Consider the following 15,913-nt stretch of genomic DNA (forward strand, 5'->3'; position numbering starts at 1 on the left):
TGGTATAAACATGGGCATTTTCGTTCTTTTGTCTATCATGTGTATCAGACCCCCCCTCCCCCTCTCTCTCCATTGTGTTGGCGTGTGCAGTAATTGGCCGCTTGCGCACAAGCGCTTCCACGTCCGTCGCCCACCCTTTTGGCCTCGCCCCCCCCCCGCCCCCCCCCTCCCTCCCGATACGTTCCATTCATTGGCTACCATAGTCTGATGAGCTCCCCCTAAGTTTGTACCCATCATCATTTTCGTTCTTTTGTCTATCATGTGTATTAGACCTCCCCTCCTCCTCTCTGCCCATTGTGTTGGCGGGTGCAGTGGCTGGCCGCTTGCGCACAATCGCTCCATTGTGTTGGCGTGTGCAGTAATTGGCCGCTTGCGCACAAGCGCTTCCACGTCCATCGCCCACCCTTTTGGCCTCGCCCCCCCTCCCTCCCGATACGTTCCTTTCATTGGCTACCATAGTCTGATGAGCTCCCCCCTCCCTCTCCCTCCCCCCTCAACTCGCTTTTAAGGGATTACATCTTGAATCATTGCCTCACTTGATACAGCTAATCTGGCTGTGACGGTCCCACCTGATGACGGAGACTTGTGTTGCCTCCGAAACGTCGTGATTTTTGTTTTTATTTTATTTTACTTTCTACGTGACTTTACCGAAAAAACCTAAGAAGATGATTCCTTGCAGTCACGAAAGCTTCAAATCTAGAATTAATAATAAATAGTATAAAATTGTAATGTTTAATACAATGTATAAGGTAATATATAGTATCGTAATTGTATAGTGAATATACAGCAGTGTGGTATACAGTAGGGTGGGTAGAATAATACATAGTGTAATATTACAATGTATAGTCTAATACAGTATGTAATTTAATGTTGGGTTTGTCTATGGCAGTATATAGTACGGGGTAGACCCATGTGATGTAAGAGAAAAAAGTTTAGGTGGAAGCATATTATATTTTTCGTGACGTAGAATTGTAATGTATTACTGTTAGTAGCTCAGCTTATTGGAGAGTATATTTAGTATACTGATGATACTATGTAGTTTATACTTAAGTTTTTTACGTGGTGATTTAGTTACTGCAGCTACATACTATTATCATTCCTTCCCTTTATTAATGCTACCCCTATCCTCTCCCTTTGATGCTGCTAATCCTGCATAATGCACGGGCATAATATGACTTTGAAACCCCCCGCCCACCTCCTACGCATTTCACAAGCAGTGACTAATCCCATATCTGCATTTCCCATAAATATGCTAAATTCCTCTTGATATGCAAGTTCTTTTGTCAAGGCGCTCTTCCCCCTCGAACCCAGCTTAAATATACGCTCCAAGCCTGGGGTGTTTCATTCAGATGCTGTCTTCCCGACAGACCTGTTCTTCACCTGAGGACGGCTGCTTGCGTTGTGGCCGAAAAGTCGTGAGAATTATTTTATTATGTTTTATTATAATTATTTTATTATTTCCCTTCTACGTGACTTTACCGAAAGAACCAAGAAGATGACTGCCCACAGACTCAACACTGCCCACAGACTCAACACTGCCCATAGACTCAACACTACCCATAGACTCAACACTCCCCATAGACTCAACACTGCCCACAGACTCAACACTGCCCACAGACTCAACACTGCCCACAGACTCAACACTACCCACAGACTCAACACTGCCCACAGACTCAACACTGCACCTCCGATTAGCATGGTTGGCTACGTACGGTGCGAAAGAAGTTCCCCACACACGAGGACAATTTGATTGTTTGCGTCCCACTGCGGTGCAGCAGGGCCGCTCCTGTGGGCCGCCAACTCCTCTCTGGGTGCGCCCATCCCTGCTAGAGACCCCACCCAGTCATGTCGGGGGGCGCCGCGCTGGCTAGGAGATGTTAACTACCTCGCCTGGTCTACAGGAGGTCGTGGGTTTGATCCCGACCCTTCAGCATCCATATTTATATAAATATATAAAACATTCTTTTTCCAATAACCATGAAGTTTGGGGTGCGTTTCACTTTGCAGAGCACACGAGTGACCACCAAGTCACACTGCCGCCCATATTCAAGTGTCGGTCAGGATGGCGTGAGAGGGGAGAGAGGAGAGGGGAGTAGGGAGCCGTAACCTGGTTGATAAAGAACAGCGGTTCTGTGATGGCGCCGAAGTCGACTCCCCCGTGGGGGTCACGGCCCCGGGCGACGCTCCGCTCCAGGGCTCGCGTCTCCACCACCGCGGCGCTCCTCACCGCCGGTGCCGCGCCACCCACCTCCATCCCCGCCGCCGCCGCCTCCGACAAAACGCCGGCCGCCGACAAAGCGCCGGCCGGGCAAAACCTCCCCCAGCTGTCGTCTATCAGCGACAGGATGCCTCCCAGCGGCGACAATCCGCCGCCCGGTGCCGCCGACGGAGGCCTCTGCGCCGGCACGGCGCCGACTCTGGCCCCGGTGGGCGCCGGCGGCTGCGTGACCGCCGCCTTGGCGATGTCGCCGGTGAGCAGGGCGTTGCGCGACGGGCCCGGCCTGGCGAACGCCCTGGCCGTCGCCTGGGCGCGCGGTCCGGCGCCGGCGTTGCTGGGCGGCGCCGTCCCGAGCCGGCGCTCGTCGGCGCCACCGGCGCCTTCAAGCGCTTCGTCCACCTCCATGGGGACGACGTCGTCGCCGTCGGGGTCGTCTTCGTCGACGTCCATGTCGACGGGGTCGCGCTGGGTGAGGTTCAGGAGGTCGCCGTCGTTCCGCTCCCCGTCATCGCCCCACCACCGCCACCCCGGCTCGGCCCCGCCGCGCTCTACGAGCTCGGAGGAGCTGGTGGCGTCGGTTGCGGAGGCGGCGGAGGCGGAGCCACTCGCGTTATCTTTGGCGGCCGTCGCGGCCGCTACCGCCGCCGCGAATGTTCCCGGCTTGAAGTGAACGCCGGGTGGCAAGTCGCCGAGGACGGCCGGCAGGCCGCTCCGCTGCTCCGCCGTCGCCTCCTCACCCGCCTCGTCGTCCGAGAAGCGGAACTCGTCGCGGTCGCTCATGTAGTGCTCCTCCTGGCTCTGCTGCGGGATGGGCGGCGACTGCGACAGCCGGAAGAAGTTCTCGTCCTCCAACTCATCGCCGCCTCCGGCGCCGCCGTCGTTCCGCCAGGCGGCGGCGGAAAGCGGCGGCGCCGGTGGCACGCCGCCCGCCGCGCGGTCCTCCTCCTCCTCGCGGTGCACCCTCGCCGCTCTCTCGGCGCCGGCGCCGCCCCCGGCACGTCCCCTCCCGTGCGTGCTCCCACCGCCGCCGCACAGCTGCTGGGCGCGCCGGCGCGTCTCCTGGCAGGCGAGCATGTACGTGTTGCCACGCAGCTTCGCCAGCGGCTTGGGCGAGATCAGCTTGGCCTTCCTGGGCGCCTTGGCCACTCCGCTGCAGCGCAAGCGCTGCACGCGCGCCAGGCTGGTCTGGGAGAGGTCAGGGGCAGTGCGCGCCGTCATTTTGAACCCCGGCCGGCGAGCCGCCGCGGGCGGGAGCGTCGGCGTGGCCGACGAGCCGCGGCCAGCTCCATCGACCCTCCGGCCCGGGGAGCCGCCGGCCGCCTTCCCCCTCCCGTCCTCCTTGCTACTCGGCCGAGGAGCCAGCGCCACCGTCGGCTTCATGGCCGGCGCCACCGGCACCACCGTCGGTTTCGCCACCGGCACCACCGACGCCGCCGGCACCACCGTTGGTTTCTCCGCCGGCGCCGCCGGCGGTTTCGCTGCCGGCACTGCCGGCGGTTTCTCCGCCGGCGTCGCCGACGGTTTCTCCGCCGGCATCGCTGCCGGCGTCTTCGCTGCCGGCGTCTTCGCTGCCGGCGTCTTCGCTGCCGGCGTTGCCGGCGGTTTCGCTGCCGGCGTCTTCGCTGCCGGCGTCTTCGCTGCCGGCGTTGCCGGCGGTTTCGCTGCCGGCGTCTTCGCTGCCGGCGTCTTCGCTGCCGGCGTTGCCGGCGGTTTCTCCGCCGGCATCGCCGGCGGTTTTGCTGCCGGCATCTTTGCTGCCGGCGTTGCCGCCGGCATCTTCGCTGCCGGCGTTGCCGGCGGTTTCTCCGCCAGCAATGCCGGCGTCTTCGCTGCCGGCTCCACCGTCGACTTCTCCGCCGTCGGCTTCTCCGCCGGCACCACCGTCGGCGTCACCGTCCTGTCCTTGGCAGCGCCGGACGCCGGACGCCGCTCGTCGAAGTACTTGGAGATCTTGGCGGCGGGCCCTTCGTGGCGAGACGCGCCGGTATTGGCCGTGCCGGCGCCGCCATCGGCCGCCCTCTTCCTATCCGGCAACCTGGCGGCACCGCTCGGTCGATGGGAGACGACGCCAGAGGTGGCCGGCGCTTCTCGCTTGGGGACTTTGGCGGTGACGGCGGCGCCGGGGGACCGCACGTGGCTCCCAAGAGTCGGAGCGGCGGTCTGGAACGGGGCGCCGTCGCTCGGCGCAGCGACCGGGCTGACACCGCTCACCTCCTTCTTGACCTTTGCCTCCTCCTTCTTGACCTTTACCGCCTCTTCCTTGATCCCTTCCACCTCCTCCACATCCACCACCTCCTCGCTGTCGCCCCTCTTCCCCTCCCCCTTCTCCTCCCGCTTGGCCACGAGGCTCTGGGAGTGCCTCAACTCGTCCAGCTCAAAGTCGTAGAGCTGCGTGTTCAGATCGTCGTCGTCGTTGTCGTCCAGGTACTGCGAGAAGTCCAAGCCGTCGTCCAGCTCGTTGTCCGGGTCCAAGGAGCGCCGGTCCAACGGCTCCAGCGGCTCCAGCGGCTCGCTCTTCACCGCCGGTGCCATTCCTCTGCCGTCGCGCTGGTGGCCGAGCGGCGGCGTACGACCGCCCTCGCCGGGCCGGCACCCGCCTCGTTGCTCCTCCGCGGCCGCCGACGTCACCTTCTCGTCGGCTCGTTTGCCGTCTCGCCGGCTGCCGAGCGCCTCCGTGAAGGTGTCCTCGCCCGTCGAGTCGGTGTCGGTGATGAGGATGATGTCGTCGCACTCTCTCTCCGCGCTGGCGCCTCTGCGGGGAAGGAACTTGTTCTGGATGAGGGGGACGTCGTCGTCGTCGTCGTCGCTGTTGCCGTCGTCGTCATTGCCACCCTCCGAGCTGATCATCTCGATGTCGTAGCTGTCGCCGCCGTCCCAGGATGCGCCCGGCGGCGCCAGCGGCGCCGGTGGCGCCGGTGGCGCCGGTGGCGCCGGTGGCGCGCGCTCCACGGCTCTCCGCTTGCCGGCGGCCGGCACGGAGGCGCCGGCGCCGCCCGTCCGTCGTGTCCCCGCCTCCTCCCCCTCTTCGTCGGCCCCTTCGCGCCATGCGCCGGTGCGGCCCGGGACTTGGGGCGGCCCCAAACCGCCGGCGCCGAGCGCATCGGCTCCCGCCGCCCCGTCTGTTTCGTCGGTCGACTTCCCCGGGAACCACGGCTTCAGGTTGGGCAGCTTCCTCTCCTGCTGCTGCTGCTGGCGCCGCTGCAGCTTGGCGGAGCTCGGGCGCGGCGCGAGCAGCATCTCGGTGCGCTGGGCCAGGTGAACTCGCAGCTTCGCCACGACGTCGGTGAGGCAGCCGAGCAGGCGGTCGCGACGCTCCAGGCACAGGGGCCACGCTCCGGCGCTGGTTCCGGCGCCGGCGCCGGAACCGCCGGCGACGCGCATGCACATGTTGATGTCGTCCAGGAATGGCTGGCAGGCGGCGCGCAGTCCCAGGCGACAGCCGTCGCGCAGCAGCGTGCGCACCAGCTGGAGGCAGGCCCGGCGAGCCGCGTCGGCGCTTGCCGACGCCGACGCCGGCGCCGCCGGGGATGCCGCCGCCACCGCCTTCGCCGCGGCGGAGACGAAGGCGCGGAGCCAGCGGCCCGAACTGCACCACACCAGGTGCATGTAGCCGCGCTTGTAGTGCAGCTGCACGACGGCCGCGAGCGTCAGCAGGAAGAGGGCGGCCAAGGGGTCGTCGTCGGGGTCGTCGGGGTCGTCGTGGAGACGACGCCACGGCGACGGGGCGGGCGGCATCGTCGCCGTGGAAGACGCCGGCGTCGCCTTCTCCAGCAGGTAGTGCATCACCTCGCTCACGTAGCCCATGCCGAACTCGTTGAGGTCCATGACGGAGCGGGCGAACGGCAGCAGCCACAGGAACGTGGAGTGGTGGCGGCGCAGCGAGCGGCCCTCCTCGGTGGCCAGCACGTGCCGCAGCGAGGCCATGTCCGACAGCACCGAGTCGTCGCCGGGAGGAGCAGCGACGGGGGAGGAACGTGCCGACGGTGGCGCCGCCGGCGTGAAGGGGTTCAGGCGCTGCGGGTCAAGAGGTGAAACGCTCACGGGCAAGCGCGCACAGGAGGAGAGCAACAGTGGGCTTGACTTACTAGAATATAAAGATAGTTTAGTTGAGATTTATTCATAGTGACTTCCTTACCTATGCAGGAGAATGCAATTGGTTTCCACGAATCCGGCCATTCAGCGAGTAAAGGAGATACACGTTAAGGGCTTAATTCGTCCCAATAGAATCGAAAAGTAACCCTACACTACAGTACACACTACACTACTTCACACTACACTAATATACGCCACTACACACTACACTACACTACACACTACACTATATTATACACTACTACTATACACTACACTACACACTGCTGGCATTAACGAATTGAATGAATGGGGTTAGACCCCGCTGAGCTGCTGTGTAGTTTTTTACACACTTTTATTGAACTCACTCGGTCCGTTTATTGTTGTTGTCGTATCCTCAAATCTTGTAACTCCATTTTAGCCTACTTCCCAATGGGGTATCGACTGAAAACTTGGTATACTTATGTCATACTGATGACAATACGATATTCTATCATTAAAATTAAATCGAAAAAGTATTTTGAAACATTCTTTTTTATATGTTATGTTTCGGCTTAGGTCTAATTGTCCACGCTCAACTGACGTTGGCTGTAAATCAGCACGGTCCCTTACGTTATGGCAAGCTTATGAGTACGGGACATTTCATTAAAGCGTCTTCTTAGGTTTTTTCGGTAAAGTCACGTAGAAAGTAAAATAAAATTACTTTCTACGTGACTTTACCGAAAAAACCTAAGATGATTCCTTGCAGTCACGAAAGCTTCAAATCTAGAATTCATTAAAGCGTGTTTAAAAAAAAACTTTTTAAAATATTACTTATTTCAGAAGCTGTCGCAAATGATGGCAGCTCAACCAAATGACTTATCATCACCATCATCATCATCACGTGGACGTTCATATGAGCAGACACATACTCATTGCACACAAAGTGAACCCCAATATCTCGCTGATCTCGTCAAAGAGCGTAAACCGTGATCACGTTAACTCGCAGCAGCGGCTTCGGGCTGACCCCCGAACAAAGACGGTGGCGACCGCATCGCGCGCTTGCGAATGCGCCCGCTTCTGCGGCCGTCTGGAACGCTCTTCCCTCCGCTATTAGGGTGCTATGCTGCACTTTGAAATCATCATCTAGATAAGCAAACTAATTTCTTGACAACTGCTTTTAGTGTTTAGTTTGTTGTCCTTCCCCCGAAACCTCTGATGAGCACAGTTGGTTACGAATGGTGCAAAAGCCGTTCAACATACATACACACGACACTACACACACTGCACTATATACTACACCACCATACTAAATTGACAATTCATTTCTTTAGAACTGCTTTTTTCTGTAGAGTGTTATTGCCCTTCCCCCCCACACCTCCGATTAGCCACGGTTGGCTGCGTACGGTGTGAATAAAAAGGTTCAGAGTACGTTGCGTACGCACGCAGACACACATACCTTTGTGCAGAACATGATGTCGGACTGGTAAACAATCTGACTGCACGACAACCCGTCGTCATCGCCCGGGTTGTGTTTTATCTTTCTTTGGCTGGGGGGGAGGGGGGGAGACGAACAACAGAAATCCATAATACAGTTTTTTTGGGTTAGATCTCGTAAATATATATAAGTGACGCGATCAAAGCCAAGGAAAAAAAAAACCTGCATTATGGATAATGGTAGCGAAAGTCTACGCGTTAAATTGAACAACGGAATATTAACGACGACGACGACGTGAACACTCGACACGGGGACCTCGTGAACATGGAGCAATCACTGAGCGTTGTTGCACACAATGTAGGAGACAACGTTCAATGGCAGCTCAGTGAAATTCTGCACCGCAAAGTAACATCATTAGCAAGATGCAGCATCTGCAACATGAGGTCGCCCTCGTCACACGAGCACACAAAGTGGAACCATACACACAAACTCCACTCACTCACTCTGTATAACAGGGGTAGAACACACAAACTCCACTCACTCTGTAGAACAGAGGTAGAACACACAAACTCCACTCACTCACTCTGTATAACAGGGGTAGATCACACAAACTCCACTCACTCTGTAGAACAGAGGTAGAACACACAAACTCCACTCACTCACTCTGTATAACAGGGGTAGAACACACAAACTCCACTAACTCACTCTGTAGCACAGGGGTAGAACACACAAACTCCACTCACTCACTCTGTAGAACAGGGGTAGATCACACAAACTCCACTAACTCACTCTGTAGAACAGGGTTAGAACACACAAACTCCACTCACTCACTCTGTAGAACAGAGGTAGAACACACAAACTCCACTCACTCACTCACTCTGTAGAACAGGGGTAGAACACACAAACTCCACTAACTCACTCTGTAGAACAGGGGTAGAACACACAAACTCCACTCACTCACTCTGTAGAACAGGGGTAGAACACACAAACTCCACTCACTCACTCTGCAGAACAGGGGTAGAACACACAAACTCCACTCACTCACTCTGTAGAACAGGGGTAGAACACACAAACTCCACTCACTCTGTAGAACAGGGGTAGAACACACAAACTCCACTCACTCTGTAGAACAGGGGGAGAACACACAAACTCCACTCACTCTGTAGAACAGGGGTAGAACACACAAACTCCACTCACTCACTCACTCTGTAGAACAGGAGAAGAACACACAAACTCCACTCACTCTGTAGAACAGGGGTAGAACACACAAACTCCACTCGCTCACTCTGGAGAACTCACTCTGAAGAACAGGGATAGAACACACAAACTCCACTCACTCTGTAGAACAGGGGGAGATCACACAAACTCCACTCACTCACTCTGTAGAACAGGGGTAGAACACACAAACTCCACTCACTCACTCTGCAGAACAGGGGTAGAACACACACACTCCACTCACTCACTCTGTAGAACAGGGGTAGAACACACAAACTCCACTCACTCACTCTGCAAAACAGGGGTAGAACACACAAATTCCACTCACTCACTCTGTAGAACAGGGGTAGAACACACACACTCCACTCACTCACTCTGTAGAACAGGGGTAGAACACACAAATTCCACTGACTCTGTAGAACAGGAGTAGATCACACAAACTCCACTCACTCACTCTGCAGAACAGGGGTAGACACACAAACTCCACTCACTCTCTCTGCAGAACAGGGGTAGAACACAAACTCCACATGCTCTCAGCATCAAGACCGTCATGCCGGTTATTGTTGTTGTTGTCATGGTTGTTGTTGTTTTCTTTACCAGTGTGCCAGGCGCACGGCGTCCACCTCGTGCTGGTAGCTGGCGCTAGAGGTGACTTTGTGGAACACCTGGATGGGGTCCATGGAGTGGCCGCCCCACACCTTGGAGCCCAGCCGGTCGAGCAGCAGCATGAGGCACTGCAGCGCCGGCCAGAACGCGCTGCTGCTGCTGCTCGCAGTACCATCTTCACATCCGTGGTGGCCGTGGTGGCGACAACAGCAGCAGCAGCAGCAGCAACAACAGCAACAGCAGCAGCAACAACAGCAACAGCAGCAACAGCAGCAGCAGCAACAGCAGCAGCAACAGCAGCAGCAACAGCAGCAACAGCAGCAAAAGCAGCAACAGCAGCAACAGCAACAGCAGCAACAGCAGCAACAGCAGCAGCAGCAACAACAGCAGCCACAGCAGCAGCAGCAGCAGCCACAGCAGCAGCAGCAGCAGCCACAGCAGCAGCAGCAGCAGCCACAGCAGCAACGACAGCAACAACAGCAGCAGCAGCCACAGCAGCAACAGCAGCAGCAGCGGGAGCAACAGCAGCAGCAACAGCAGCAGCAGCAACAGCAGCAGCAGCAACAGCAGCAGCAGCAACAGCAGCAGCAACAGCAGCATTAACAGCAGTGACAGCAGTGACAGCAGCAACAGCAGCAGCAGCAGGGTCGTGAGCAAGCTCCTCCACAACGCCGCTCGTCGTCGCTTGAAGCCACACGCCCAAGCACAACCCTGGACCGGTGCTCTTGTAAACCTTGGGACGACGCGAGTTCACCAAGCCCCCAAACGGAGTTCAAGACAACTCAAAACACCTCCTAACACGGAGGCACGGAGGAGTTAGCAACAGCGCCTTTGAAGGCCGGCACAGCACTTGAGGGTAAGGTGGGTTTCCCAGCACCATTCCCGGCTCCCAGATGCAAAGACACAGACAGACAGAAACACAGACAGACACACGGACAGACAGACACACAGACAGACAGAAACACAGACAGACAGAAACACAGACAGACACACGGACAGACAGACACACAGACAGACAAAAACACAGACAGACACACACACAGACACACACAGACATGAGAGAGAGAGAGAATTCCAGCATGTAGTGAAGTCGTCTCACCGGTGGGAGACATTTCTAGCGTGTGCATGATGGCCTGCACCAGGTCGGCCTTGCGGTCCAGTCCCAGCAGCAAACTCTCCATGGCCTGCTCTTCCAGGAGACTCAGCAACATGCACACACCTGGAAACAACAACAACACACCTTAGGCCAACAGCAGCAACACTTGGGTAGAGAACAACAACACCACGGGTGCCACAAAACCGCCGTGGCGCACTCTGCGCGGTGGGCAGCGGGGTGAGACGTTACCCAGCCAGTAGCTCTTGTGGTTGGTCGGGTCGAAGAGATGGTGCGGCAGCAGCATCAGCGCCAGCGACGAGTTTCCACCGCCGCCGCCGTCTACTTCGGCGGCGGCCTCCAGGGCGGCGCTGTAGAGGTCGGGGTTGATGAACGGGTTGATGTCGACCACGCGCAGCAGGCAGCCGATCACCTCCGCCAGGTCGTAGTAGTCGTCCCGGCTGATGCGCCCCAGTTCACGCGCCGTCAGCAGAGCCCACTTGCGCACCTGGCGGTGGTGGCGGTGTGTCCGCGTGTGTGACAGTGTGTGTGTCGGCACAATAGGGGGCACAGGTGGTGCATCAGCCAGTCATCTCGGTCATCTCAGTCAGTCGACCCGTGGCACCTGGGTCTGCCCCGTGACCTCCTGCCAGCGGGCGTTCGACACCTCACGTGGCCTCAAGGTGCACATGGCCTGGCACAAGCGTCGTGGTGACGTCACCGCCACTTAGTGGTGAATGGCGTTTGTTGTTGTATGTGTGTGTGTGTAACAGAATGTCCGTGTGTGTGACAGTATGTCCGTGTGTGCGTGGCGTTGCGGTGGCAGTGGTGGTCGTGATGGTGGCAATGGTGGCGATAGTGGCAGTGGTGGTAGTGATGGCACTGGTGATGGTGACAATGGTGATGGCGAAGATTGGGGTGGTGGTGGTAGTGATGTGGGGAGTGTTTGTGCAGTGGTTAGCACGCTGCGCTACGAACTCGGCCACCCGAGTTCGATTCCCGCTTACGGCCAACACCAGTGACAATTATCTGAACCGATCCTGGGCCTCCTCTAGGTCAACTCAGCCTCAAATGAGTACCTGGTATGGTGTGTAGTAAACGTCACCACTGGAGAGACAAAGGTGGCCCCTAGCATGGCGCTGGTCACCCACCCCCTCGTGTCCTGTGCCGGTCTTCATAGGTGCTTGCTAAGAGCACTTGCCCCAATAGTCTGTTAAGGCTATACAGGGGGATCTTTGTCTTTGAGCGATCCCCACTCACCCAGAAGGGACCAGGATTCAATTCCCGATCAGGGAGCATTTCTGCGTGGAGTTTTGCCTCTTATACCTCTGTTCTATAAAAGGACAGTAAAACCTTGGATTGCGAGTAACTTGGTCTGCGTGTGTTTTGCAAGACGAGCAAATAAAAAAAAAAAATTTTACTTGATAAATGAGCGAGGTCTTGCAATACGAGTAGTATGTAGACGCTTTGTCTGCCGAGCGTCACGTGATCACAACTGAGCCGATGGTTCTTCTCTCTCTCTCGCTGCAGGATTGTGGGTAATCTTCTCCCATGCTCGGTCTCAGTCGGCGTGCCTCACTCGTTAAATAGTGAACTATTTGTCTTTTGTCAACATGACATTTTTTACTGATTGGCCGTGTGGGGTGGTGGAGGGTTACGACACATTTATAAATAACGCGATCTAACCCAAAAATCTTTATTATTGATATTTTACCAGGTAAAGTCCTACTGCTCTGTGCAGCTTCTTTTTTAGAAGCCCTCAACCTGACTATCACAAACGATAGCAGCTCAACAAACTGGCAGCTTATCATCATCATCATGACAACGTGGAAATGCAAAGCAGCAGCCAAAAAGTCGTAATCCGCACGACGTCGATTCTAAATGCGGATTGGTTAAAACAATTGAACACGTAACGCTATCGTGACCAATATTATCGACCAATTCGAGTACTGGGTTTACTCTGCAACACACAACTGGTTAGTGCTGTACTAGTATAAACAACACACCACACTATAATTGTTAACGTAGTAGTGGGTTTATTCTGCAACACAACCGGTTAGTGCTGTACTAGTGTTGAGGAGTGGAGTGCTGACGTCAGGTCACACTCGCCTCGGGGGGAATGCCGTCAAGGAAAAGTGACGTCATGCCACCCGGGGTATTTGAGGGGAGACCCGTTACGTAGACGGGGTCTTCGCGGTGAGCCAGAAGAGTGAGTGTTAGGGGAGTAGGGGGTTCCGGGATAGAGGGTAGAGAGCCAGGCTAAAGGGCTGCTTTACCCGGCTGGCCGAGTTGGATGAACCCTCGGTCAGTGCTGTGGGAAGAGCCCGATAGCCTGGTAGGGTGTAGGGAACTCCCAGTACCCTTCCCCTGGGGAGATTAGTTAATAACTGTGTTAACCCCTTCCCCCGAGTTAGGCGCAAGCTCTTAAATAAAGAGTTGGCATAGAGCCCCTACACGACTGGCTTCAGCATCCTTCTTACCACACAACAACTGGTGTTAGAAGTGGCTTCCGTACAAGCGGAAATATAAAATCCGGCGCGAAACGGAAGACCATGGCTGGCGTACCTCCGGTGGGGGAGGACGAAGCTGCGGCTGGCTTGGCGGAGACCCCGGAGTTCGGGGCCCCGGAGACGCGCCCCGGACAGGTGGCCCGGCTGGAGCCGGAGGAGGCGGCGAAGGGGGAACCGCGGTGCCGCCAGCTGACGTCTGGCACGTCATGGCAGCCCAGTTGGAGCTGCTCCAGCGGTCGGTGGCTCAGCTCACCGTCGCGCTGGCGTAGTGGGAGCGTGCACACGTCGCGGGCGGGGGGACGCGCGATTGTCGTGATTTGGCTGACGCCGCGCCTCCCGCCGCAACTCAGGCTCCTGCCATTTTCGCACTGGCTGCGCCGAAGCAGGGCGCCGCCATTTTTTCCGCGACGCCGCCGGCGGGCGCATTTTTTCCGCGACACCGGCGGCGGGCGTCATTTTTCATGCGTCGCCGGAGTCGGGCGCAATGGTTTATACAACGCCGCAAGTCATGACAAGCGTCATGGTGGCGCCCATGAGCGCCGCCGCTCCATACGTCGCCGCGGATGTCACAGCGGGCTCCCCGCGGGCCAGGGCGATGGGGCGGCTCACCTGCGGCTGCGTCGGCTACCCCCTGTCGCGCCGTTTGTGGCTAAGGGTGGGGACTGGGCGGACTTCCAGGCCCGCTTTATGGTGGCCTACCAATCTGTGCGCTGGCCGGAGGAGGAGGCCCTACTAGGGCTGCCCACATGCTTGGACGCTAGGGCCTTGCAGACCTTCTTGGGTATTCCACCAGCGCTGAAGTCCACGCTGCAGTCCGCCTTTGATCAGATGGCTGAGGTTTATGAGCCACCATCTGCGGCGTGACTCAAGTTTACGGCGCGCCCGCGGGTTTCGCCGCTCCCTCCTTGCGCTGGCTCGGGCCGCATACCCCGACGTGGAGGGGGCCGTGATGGACTCCCTGGCGTTGGACAGGCTGCTGGATCTCGCGGGGGAGTTAGGAGTCGCTTTGTCCATCGCGGCTGAGTCCAAAATTACGTCATTGGCCGTCGCCCAGAACATTCAAACTCAACTGGTGCTGCGGCGCCCTCCGGCGATGGCAGCGTGCGCGGGTGCTCCGGCACCGGCGGATGTGGTGGCGGCCCGGGAGGAAGAGGTCCTCGCGGCAGCGGTGACCTACGATCGCCGCGGGGTCGGCGGATCTGCTCGCCGGACAGGGGCGGGGTGAGCGGCTCCTTCCCGTTCGCAAGTCCGGGGACGCGTGACTTGCTTCCGTTGTGGTCAGCTGGGCCGCTTCGAGAGGGGGTGCAACAATGCCCCCGGGACCTACACCAAGGCCTCTCCTCCCGCAGACGTCCCTCCAGCGGCGGGACCTCCCGGGCACCAGACAAGTCACGACGCATCCATTGTACGGCCGCTCCCTTCACCTCAGGCATCTCGCGGGGTTAGGGTCCATCTTCATGGGCCCATCTCTGGGGGGTCCGACTCGGGTGCCGCGACGACTCGCCAGTGGCAGGCCCTGGCGCATCGCATGGTGGCCGCTGCTGCCAGGTCTTCGGCCGTGCTGGGGCGCGTGCAGGGGGTCGAGGTACGGCGCCATTTCCACACTGGGTGCGCCGCGGGAGATGGCCGCCATGTTGATGGCGACGCAGTCAGGGGCAGCCATGTTGGCCGAGGCGCCGCAAACGGCCGCCATTTCGGCTGTGACGTCGCAAGCGGCGGCCATTGTTGCTGCAACGCCGCAAGTCGGTGCCATGGACGCCGCTCTTCATCGCCGGCGCAGCCGCGGTTCCATTGCGCGTCGCGCCTACGGAGCTGGCTGCCGGCGACGACGCTGCTCCGCACCACGCAGCGCCCGCTGGGGGGCCCCAAATACATCTGCGGATGCCATCCTCGCCGCGCCGCCGGATTGGGTAGCGGCCGCCGCCGCCGTTGGTGCCGCCGCGGCCCCGCACATCGCTGCGCCGCCGGAGGTTGCCGTGGCTGCTACCGCGGCTCTGCACCTCGCCGCGCCGGCGGGGTGGGCCGCCGCGGCCCCGTATCATACCGCCACGTCTACAGCGTGGAGGCCACAACACCGCCGCCCCTTGACGCATCGCGGGAGGTTGCCGCTGCTGCTGCCGCGGCTCTGCACCTCGCCGCGCCGGCGGGGTGGGCCGCAGGGGCCGCCGCGGCCCCGTATCATACTGCCGCGTCTACGGCGTGGAGGCCACAACACCGCCGCCCCTTGCCACGTCGCTGGGGGTTGCTGCAGCCCCGAATCATACCGCCGCGCCTACGGCGTGGCCCGAAGGGGCCGCGGGGGCCGCCGCAGCCACGCACGCTGACGCCGCGCCTCTGCCGTCGCCGCGTGCGCTGGGCCGGTCGCTGGCGATACCGCGGCCTCGTACCTCGCCGTGCCTGCGGGGTGGGCCGCGGGCGCCACCGCGGCTCCGTACACCGCCGCAGACAGGTGGGTCGCGGGCGCTGTGACGCCTCCACACCTCGAAGCGTCTACGGCGTGGCCCACGGGGGCCGCAACGCCACCGCACCTTGCCGCGTCTCCGTTGTGGCCTACGAGTGCCGCAACGCAGCCGCCCATCACCACGTCTGCGGGGTGGCCCGCGGGTGCCGCGGGGCTTCGACACCTCGCCGCACCGCATGGCCAAGGACTGCGCCGGTTGCCCCACGTCGCACTGTTAGTCGCAAAGGTGGGCGACTGGTTGGCCTTCCAGGACCGGTTCGACGCGGCGTATATGTCGGTCGGCTGGCCCATGGAGGAGGCGTTGCGGGCCCTTCCGACCTGT

The 15,913-nt window shown here is 59.1% G+C and overlaps 1 protein-coding gene across 4 annotated transcripts in view; it reads right to left on the minus strand.

The window, feature by feature from the left end:
- The window catches only part of SETX (senataxin), a 302,333-nt gene that overhangs the window by 37,423 nt on the left and 248,997 nt on the right, over positions 1-15,913 (minus strand). For all 4 annotated transcript variants that reach the window (XM_078882998.1, XM_078882999.1, XM_078882996.1 and 1 more), the window contains exons 5-9: positions 10,873-11,128; positions 10,627-10,746; positions 9,519-9,702; positions 7,728-7,818; positions 2,108-6,232 (exon numbers count right to left, since the gene is read on the minus strand). In XM_078882998.1, the coding sequence (XP_078739124.1) occupies positions 2,108-6,232; positions 7,728-7,818; positions 9,519-9,702; positions 10,627-10,746; positions 10,873-11,128 (4,776 nt within the window). The remainder of the gene's footprint in view (positions 1-2,107; positions 6,233-7,727; positions 7,819-9,518; positions 9,703-10,626; positions 10,747-10,872; positions 11,129-15,913) is intronic.

Source organism: Lampetra fluviatilis, chromosome 68 (genome assembly GCF_964198595.1).
Source record: "Lampetra fluviatilis chromosome 68, kcLamFluv1.1, whole genome shotgun sequence".
NCBI lineage: Eukaryota > Metazoa > Chordata > Hyperoartia > Petromyzontiformes > Petromyzontidae > Lampetra > Lampetra fluviatilis.